The sequence below is a fragment of the Cucurbita moschata genome, unplaced genomic scaffold, assembly GCF_002738365.1.
Source record: "Cucurbita moschata cultivar Rifu unplaced genomic scaffold, Cmos_1.0 Cmo_Scf00050, whole genome shotgun sequence".
NCBI lineage: Eukaryota > Viridiplantae > Streptophyta > Magnoliopsida > Cucurbitales > Cucurbitaceae > Cucurbita > Cucurbita moschata.
Window position 1 is genome coordinate 582,712 of NW_019268566.1, and position 9,117 is coordinate 591,828.

At 37.3% G+C, this 9,117-nt stretch overlaps 2 protein-coding genes across 4 annotated transcripts; both read left to right on the forward strand.

The window, feature by feature from the left end:
- The first annotated feature begins 1,717 nt into the window (after positions 1-1,717).
- On the forward strand, positions 1,718-4,232 carry LOC111435613. Of its 3 annotated transcripts, XM_023073034.1 has the most exons (5): positions 1,718-1,900; positions 2,082-2,655; positions 2,733-3,150; positions 3,208-3,673; positions 3,760-4,232. In XM_023073034.1, exons 1-5 carry the CDS (start codon positions 1,787-1,789, stop codon positions 3,826-3,828), a joined length of 1,641 nt encoding a protein of 546 aa, XP_022928802.1. In that variant the 5' UTR covers positions 1,718-1,786; the 3' UTR covers positions 3,829-4,232. The 3 variants fall into 3 exon arrangements, with proteins under 3 accessions (XP_022928802.1, XP_022928800.1, XP_022928801.1); XM_023073032.1 differs by having other exon boundaries at positions 2,733-3,673; XM_023073033.1 differs by having other exon boundaries at positions 2,745-3,673.
- A 1,119-nt stretch (positions 4,233-5,351) lies between these two features.
- On the forward strand, positions 5,352-8,775 carry LOC111435615. Its single transcript, XM_023073036.1, has 6 exons — positions 5,352-5,552; positions 5,641-5,856; positions 6,949-7,115; positions 8,098-8,179; positions 8,262-8,330; positions 8,449-8,775. The coding sequence occupies exons 1-6, from the start codon at positions 5,433-5,435 to the stop codon at positions 8,617-8,619; spliced, it is 825 nt and encodes a 274-aa protein (XP_022928804.1). The 5' UTR covers positions 5,352-5,432; the 3' UTR covers positions 8,620-8,775.
- The last annotated feature ends 342 nt before the right edge of the window (positions 8,776-9,117 follow it).

A 9,117-nucleotide genomic window follows, 5' to 3' on the forward strand; every position in this document is an offset into this window, starting at 1 on the left:
ACTTATTTTCGTCTTCGACAAAAGGTCAATTTATATGCAATAATTGCATTGTAGCGGATATAGTTTAGTGGTAAAAGTGCGATTCGTTCTATTAATCCCTTAATAGTTAAGGGATCCTTCGGAATTATTAATATTCCGATTAAAAACTTTTTTTCTTAAAAGGATTTAATCCTTTACCTCTCGTTGAAAGATTCGAGGACGCCAACTGCGTTGTTATAATTAATTTATTGTTTTTTATATTTATATTTGCTCGAATACATTAAAAACTTAGGAATTAAAGTCTTTAAGGTATAATATGTATGAAAATTCTTCCTAACAAAGATAATTGATATTTAAATTTTATAATGAATATCAATTAAGAATTAAAAATTTAAGAATACAATCAATACAGAATAAATGATATGATTTGAAATATTACTGAATTTATAAATTCCGAGGGAGATTGACTTGTATGTGTTGGTAATTGATATTCATTTCATGTGACATTGAATAAGAATGAAGTTTCATGTTATAAATTTTGGGTGGTTGAAAATTTAAGAGTAATTTAGAGTTATTGTATTTCATTAAAGTATTTTAAAAAAATTTATTTAGTTTAGGTTACAATTACATAATAATTAATTATGGTCATTAAGTATGAATGTTACAACTGTCTTTAATAGTCTCATTTTGAGACTATATAAAGTCACTTATGTTGTATTTTTAAGCAGACTTAGAAAATATAGTAAAAGAAGCATTTGTGTTTTTTAGCCAATGACTAAGTTTCTTTACAAATCTAAGTAGTTTAGGTTGCATGTAGAATCATTTAAGCTCGACATGATCAATCTTGCTTGTGGAGTGATTCGAATCTCAATCAAGTGTTCTTGCGTTGAGATATCTGATCAACAAGAATCATTTAAGCTAGACATGATCGATCTTACTTGTGGAGTGATTCGAATCTCAAACAATGTTCTTGCCTTGAGATATTCGATAAACAAGCTAATCCGAATCTTACTCTTCTTGTAGTGATTTCCACATATCAAATGTTCTTATGGCTATCAATGTTCGTTCTAGTTTACTGATAGGTATGGTCATTTTAGACCTCGCACTCATTTCCATTCCAAACCCGTAAATGATTCAAAACGGTATTATTATGCAGGCCTTATTAAAGTTGGTGGCTGATCGTTCGGTAGTAGCCTTGAATACAAGCAAAAAAAGATGCAGCAAATGAGTCTCCTCTCAAGTCGGTGACGTTCTATATTACAATTTATTAAAAAATATATAAATTAAAATTAGACATTTACGTTGAAATGATAATTTAACCTAAAATATGAACAACTAAAAATAATAAGTACTCCTCTGCTCCAGGAAGTGAATCGTGTAATATGCGACCATTTCGTGGCACTTGAGTCAACCACTAACGTCGACAACATCATAATATTTTATTTTTTATTTTATTATTTTAATTTGAGAATAAAACCTCTCTATATATTATACTATATATGAAATTTCTTCCTAATTTAAATTTTATATTTATACACTTTCATAATTTTCAGTATTTTTTTAATCTTAAAACAATAATAAAATTATATATATATATAAAAGTCGTGACAGCCGGCTTGGTTCCTCCTTTTCAAAATTTAAAATTTACGCTCCCAACGGTCATATGTTTTAGGGTTTACACAACGGCTCGTTTCTCGCTAATCGTCTATTTAAAGGGCCTCCACTGCTCAACTTCATTAATTCGCCTCAGTCGGTGTGGCTGTGAGAAAATTTTCAATTTGTGCGAGATTTTTTTCTTCCTATCGCCATGGATTTCCATAGCTTGTCAAGGAGAGAACTCCAAACACTCTGCAAGAGGAATAAGATACCAGCCAATATCACTAATGTTGCCATGGCCGACGCTCTCTCTGCTCTTCCATTGGTGAGTTATCTTTTTGCTTTTTACTGGTTCTGTAGTTTGATTTGATATGGTTATTGAAGGATCTGAGATTTTGATGAACTTGATTTCACTTCTATCTGATTTCTTTCTTCAAAGTAACTAGCAGTTTTTCTAGGTATTTTGTTAGTTAATTTAGACACTTTTTCATTCGCTATTGGATTAGGTTGAAGGAATCGATGAGTTTTTGAGCAGTGAAGGATCTGGAGTACCTGAATCGCCAATGAAAGGAGAGGTTGTTTCCTCCGAAATTCCTCGAACTGAATTGAGAACCTCGACAAGAAGAAAAACCGTCAAAGATGATCCTATTACTACTCGAACACGCCGTGCAGCTGCGGCAAGAGGAACAGAGGAGTCAGAAAATAGAGATCTAAATGTGACTCTGACTACTCCGTCTTTGCGGAGTAGCCGGAGAATAACGGCGGGGGCTTCTTCAGCTTGCAAGAAAGTAGATTTTCAGATGACGGTTGATGAGGAAGAGGATAACGATTTGGATCATGAAAAGCCTGTGATTGAAAATACGCCTGCTGTGCCTAAAAGCCAGAAGAGAGTTGCGGGGGCCTCGACTAGTAAACGAACTCAGACTCGGAACAATGGAGCTATGGAGCCACGAGTTTACAGTACAAGAAGATCCGTCAGATTGTTGGAGCAGACCATGGAGAGCTTGAGTTTAGCGGAAGACAAGAAAATGGAGCCAAATACTGTCCATATGTCGTTCGATGAAATGCCTAACAGTTCAGGTTTGCATTTTGAGAATGGCTTATTCTTTTTTGTATGCATATTGATTTGTATAATCGCGAAATTTGATGATTGATAGCAATTGGTGCAGGACCCGTGAAGGAGGAAACGAAATTGGAAGTTGAGTCAAAGAACACTGATAAATCAGAAAGCAAATTAGATGAAGATTTGGGGTTAAAAACCAATGAACAAGAGAAGAATGAGATGGAGGAACCAGAAATGGACCCTGATGATTCGATGAAACGTTCTGCAGATTCAGTGGAGATTTCTGCGGAGGAAATCAACGATTTTGACAAACTTTCTCTGCATTCTGAAGACGTGGACTTGACTGAAGTTCACCACTCGAGCATCGAAGAAGAATCCGGAATGGAAGTCCAATCTAAACAAAACGAGTCTATTTTTGAATTAGAACATATGAATATTTCTGCCGAAGAATCGTCTCTGCCCATTGAAAATGTGGAAGAGGAAACCCAAGTTGATGAGGTCTTGAGCAGCGTAGAAAAATCTATCATGGAAGTTATAGATGATGAAGATGAATTAGAACCCACAATTGAAGAAGAATCTGTCATGGAGTTCCCTGAGAATGTTTCTGAAGATTTGGTTGATGTAAAGATCCAATATCAAATGGAAAAATCTCCTCCTACTGACACAAATGTCGACACTACCGATTCACATCCCGACATACCCAATGACATTCTTCAATGTGAGGAAGCTTTGATCGAAGTGTCAGTTTCCTCCAACAACAATGGAATTCAATCATTACCCTCTTTAGCAGCTAGCCAGTTGGCATTGGCAAACCAATTTCCCAGGCCATCTGTTGTAGAAACCAAATCATCACATAAAGAACAAGCCACCAGGCTGCTAATGGACAACTCAGATGCTGAAGAAGAAGCCAATTGCACTCAGAAACAAACTGTGGAGAAAAACGACATGAGCCTGAGACAGCTGAGAAAGATGTTCAAAGAACAACTCCAACTTAGCAAAAAGAAGATGGACAACAATAATAATATCAACACAAAAGTAAGCATCATCTTGAATTTTGACTATGTTTCTAACATTCGTTGCTCTGGAGTTCTTAATGACAAATATATTATGTGTGTTCACAGGTTAGAACCGCTTTACAGCCACTGCCAGAAAACAGAATGGCCATGGATGGATTGGAGAAGCTATTTTAGAAGGCTTTTTATGGTGGTTGAGAGAGACAAACTGTGGTTTGCCTTGCCTCTGTTCTTGAATTTGTATTATTCCATGATGTTTTTTGAGGTAAACAATTAGTTTGTCTTGTTTTTTATGTTCATCATTTAATAATGAATGCCTATATATAATTAGTCAGTTTAGTTGATGGCATCTTAAAGGATTATGTAGACAAGGATTATGTATACAAGTAGCCATGGATGGGTTGGAGAAGCTATTTTAGAAGGCTTTAATGGTGGGTGGGTGAGAGAGACAAACTGTGGTTTGCCTGCCTGTGTTGTGTTCTTGAATTTGTATTTTCCCATGATGTTTTTTGAGATAAACAATTAGTAGTTCATGTTTTTTCTTCATCATTTGATAATGAATGGCTAAAATCTTTAATTCCTGTGTGATGTTTATCTTGCAAATGGGGCCATGTAAGAATGGGGTAAATGATTTTATTTTTCTTATAGATAATTTGTTAATTTTTTATGAAAAAATTTAAAAATACAAATTTTGGTATCAAATGCTTAGTTTTAATTATAAATATTGAAATTATATTCCTTATATGTGTATATTATTATTATTAATTAACCAGTTTTAATAAATAAATAATTTTCACTGACTAGACCAAAGGTAAAATAGTAATAAGTAAAGAGTTGTGACTGGATTAAAATAATATTTTAACACTTTTGATTTAGATACATAGAGAAATTCGTCCATCATAATTTTAGCAACTGCGTAAAAAAGTGTTATTTCAAGACTTAATTTGATATATTGTTTAATGACGTTAAATTATTGATATAATATTATTTACTTTTTAAATTTTGGAAGTTAAATTAATTATGACACAAGCTGATTAGGTTTGAGACATAAAAGAGAATACACAAAAACATGATGACCTTAAACTTATGACTCGTTTTTTTATCACATAACGAGGTTGCTTTATTATCATCAAAAGTAAGTTAAATGGATCTAGTGCAACCAAAGTGATATTTTACAAAAATGAGAACTTTGGGTAGTTTTAGTTGTGAGTTAAATGCAAGAACTTGTAGCACGAGACAACTTTTGAGCATTTTAAAGACTTCTACACGAGTCTTTCAAAAGTTAGTTCAATGAATTGTCTCTCGAGACTCAAAGTGTGTGATAAAGTGATTCTTTCGAGATCTTTATGGGTGAATTTCAAGAACTCATAGGAGGGCGAGACAATTTTTAAGTATTTTAAAAAGCTCTATGATTCTTTCAAAACTTAGTTAAATAAGTTATCTCTCGATACTTAATAGTGTGATAATGTCCATTTCAATCAGTTGTCTATGCTTCATAGAAATTGATATTAGTTTCTCGAGTGTTGCCAAGATCATCCATCAATATGACAAGGCGATTATTGTGATTGATACTCATCTTAGCGTGGGTGGGATTCAACATACCTCTTATTAAATACACATAATAACCTTCAAAACGAGAGCCAAAAAGTTGAAAATTGTGCAGTTAGTTAGTGGACAGCATCAGAAATAGGCGTGTGGCTGTGTCAAGTCCATCTCCACACCATATCATATTAATTATCACATCACCCACTGTTTCCACAGCCTTCCCCATCTCCACAAAAATGTCATCGGCCATAGTTGCAGGCTCATCCTCCTCATGCTCCGCCGCCTTCACCAGAACCACCACCACCGGAGCCCCCCTCTTTCCATCTTCAAAACCCTCTGTTTCGCCACTCCCTCAGGTATCCATTATTCACAAAACCCAAATCCCATTTCATTGCTGTGCCTTTCTATTGACTGTTTTTGTTGTTTTTGTTGTGGGTTCTTCAGAAAAGCGCTTTTCAAGGGCTGTCGGTGCAGGAAGCCAAGAAGGGTGTCTCGCATTGGTTCGTGGCTGAGAATGGAGAGGCCCACAGCCGCTCGAGGAGGGGGCTTCAGATTAGGGCGGCTAAAACTGCTGGCGCTTCCAAGACGGTTGAGGTCGAAGTTGATAAGCCCTTGGGTCTCACGTTGGGCCAGAAACCTGGCGGTGGTGTTGTCATCACTGTAAGTCTTCTTCAGTTTTGTTCTTGCTGTTACTTGTGCATTTTTGGACTTTGGATGAGCTGAGCTTAAGATGATTTTCTTGGAGTAGCTATGGCGAAAGTTTGTAAAAAAAAGGTGTTTAAAAGCACAACGTATAACGCCCCAAGCCTATCGCTATTGTCCACTTTGGCTCGTCGCGGATCGCCGTCAGCCTCACAGTTTTAAAACGCATCTGCTAAGAAGAAGTTTCCACACTCTTATAAGGAATGTTTCGTTCTCCTCTCCAACCAATGTGGGATCTCACAATCCACCTCCTTTGGAGGCTCAGCCTCCTCGCTGGCACACTGCCCGGTGGATTTGGGCGGTTACAAATAGTATCAGAGTCAAACATTGAGCGGTGTGCAAGTGAGGACGCTGGCCCCCAAGGAGGGTGGATTGTGAGATCCCATATCAGTTAGAGAGGAAAACGAAACATTTCTTATAAGGACGTGGAAACCTCTCCCTAGGAGACGCGTTTTAAAAACTTTGAGGGGAAGCTCCAAAGGGAAAGCCCAAAGAGAACAATATCTGCTAGTGGTGTGCTTGACTTGTTACTAATTATGAGTTAGAGTCTCTAAACTTTGAGGATTGTGTTTGTTTAGTCCTTAAACTTTCATAGTGCACTACAAGAAACAATAGATATGATAGCTTACGAAAAACGCTATCGTAAACTTTTTACTATAGTATTCTTTGTACGTCATGACAAACCCATTTATTAAAAGTCTAAGACTTTTTATAGCGTTTTTTAGAGCTATAATGGATGCTATAATAGAGTATGAAGTTATAGCTTATATACGTTTCTATTTAGCTCTTTTACTTTATCAGGATTATTTTTAATAGGTCCTCTGCATTATCAAGGGATCGGTCCTTCTATAATGCATAGTTTGCTTATCATTAAAGCGTTGATTAGATTAACAACGGAACTTACGATACATAAAATTGAATGTTTAGGGACTTAATAGAAGACTAAACGGACGTAGCTTAAGGGCTTAGGGTCCTACATTGGATTTTGTGTGCATATTATGTAACATATTATGTAACTGAGGTGATTTTTGGGGCTTTGTATTGGGTTAGGCAGTAGATGGAGGAGGGAATGCAGCAAAATCAGGGTTAAAAGTAGGGGACCAAGTTCTATACACCAGCAGCTTCTTTGGTGATGAATTATGGCCTGCAGATAAGTTGGGATTCACCAAAACTGCCATTCAAGCCAAGCCTGATTCTGTCTACTTTGTGGTTAACAGGTTCTTTTCCTCCTTTCACCTTCTCATTTAATGCATCCTTTTGAAAGTTCTTAGAATCAAAATGAGTTGTTACATATGGTATCAGAGCCAAACATTGAGCGGTGTGCCAGGGAGGCTGCTGGGCCCCTCAAGGGCGGTGGATTGTGAGATCCCACATCGGGTGGAGAGGGGAACGAAGCGTTCCTTATAAGGGTGTGAAAACCTCTCCTTAGTAGACGCATTTCAAAACATTGAGGGAAAGCCCAAAGGGGACAATATTTGCTAGCGGTGAGCTTGAGTTGTTACAAATGATATCAGAGCCAATCACTGGACGGTCTGCCAACGAGAATGCTGGTCCCTAAGGAGAGTGAATTGTGAGATCCCACATCAGAAGGGAAAACCCAAAGAGGACAATATCTGCTAGCGGTGAGCTTGAGTTGTTACAAATGGTATCAGAGCCAGTCACGGGACGGTGTGCCAGCGAGAATGCTGGTACCCCAAGGAGAATGAATTGTGAGATCCCACATCAGGTGGAGAGGGGAACGAAGCATTCCTGATAAGGGTGTGAAAACCTCCCCCTAGCAGACGCGTTTCAAAACATTGAGGGAAATCCTAGAAGGGAAAACCCAAAGAGGACAATATTTGATAGCAGTGAGCTTGAGTTGTTACAAATGGTACCAGAGCCAGACACCGGACGGTGTGCCAACGAGGACATTGGAACTTTCAAGAGAGGTGGATTGTGAGATCCCACATCTGGTAGAGAGGGGAACAAAACATTTCTTATACGGGTGTGGAAACCTCTCCTTAGTAGACGCGTTTTAAAGCCTTAAGGGAAAGTCCAAAGAGGACAATATCTGCTCACGGTGGGCTTAGGCTATTACAAGACGTGTATTTGAAAACCATAGTAAAGAACTTTGTGAGAAAACAAACAAAATTTTCGAGAATAGAAAGCGAGAAATGAAATCGTAACCAACAAGACGTAACTTGCGAAGTTTTTAAACAGAGGCGCTGATGTCGATGTCAAACGTCTCCCAAAGCGACCTGCGCCACCTCGCTTCGGAAGAAAACTTACAGAAGCACAAAAGGTAGTAAGCACATCCCTCACCCATCATCACAATGTTACCCTTCTTTAGGCCTGATGGCATTGCATTAAAATTTGTTGCACAGGCTAAAGCAACTCATATATGCTTGGATTGTGGATACATTTACACCTTATCAAAACCTTTTGAGGAGCAGGTACGTATATTCATCTCGTATTTCTCGATATCGACTCTCTAGACCATCATCGTTAAAATAAGAGCAGGTGCTCGGAGCGTAGTTCATAACGGGTAGTTGTTTTTGAATATGGTGGCAGCCTGAAGGATATGCATGCCCTCAATGTGTAGCACCAAAGAAGAGGTTTGCAAGGTATGATGTGAACACAGGGAAGGCAATAGGAGGGGGTCTGCCACCCATTGGAGTCATTGCTGGTTTGGTTGCTGGCGTTGCTGCTGTTGGAGCACTGCTTGTCTATGGCCTTCAGTGATCATAATATCCATTCCTTCTTCTCTATGTTTCTTCTTATTCTCATTTTGTCCTGCACATATCTTCATAATATCAAATTATATTTGATTAAACCAAGCTAGCGTTCTAATAATCGTTCATTAGAAATTTGAAAATTTGTATCTAAACAATCACTAAATACGAATTCAATATACTTTTGTAGTTTCGTTCTTACACATCTATCGATACAAAAATTCTAGTCACAGTAGAGACGTCTACGTGATGGGGAGGCGACGAAGAAGCCTTTTCTGTCTCCACTTTTGCGAAAATTTTCATTTATTTTTGCGAGATTGGGGTGGGAAGTACGTAGGAATTGGTTCCCTACCAGTCACTTTTGTCCGTCTATTATTTAAAAAAAAATAGTCATTTTAAAATTTTTATTTACTAAAATAATTTTTATTTAAAAAAATGGTAAAAGAAATCCTAATAAATCAATATCTCTCCCACCCAACTAACTAATATATATGTATATATATAGATT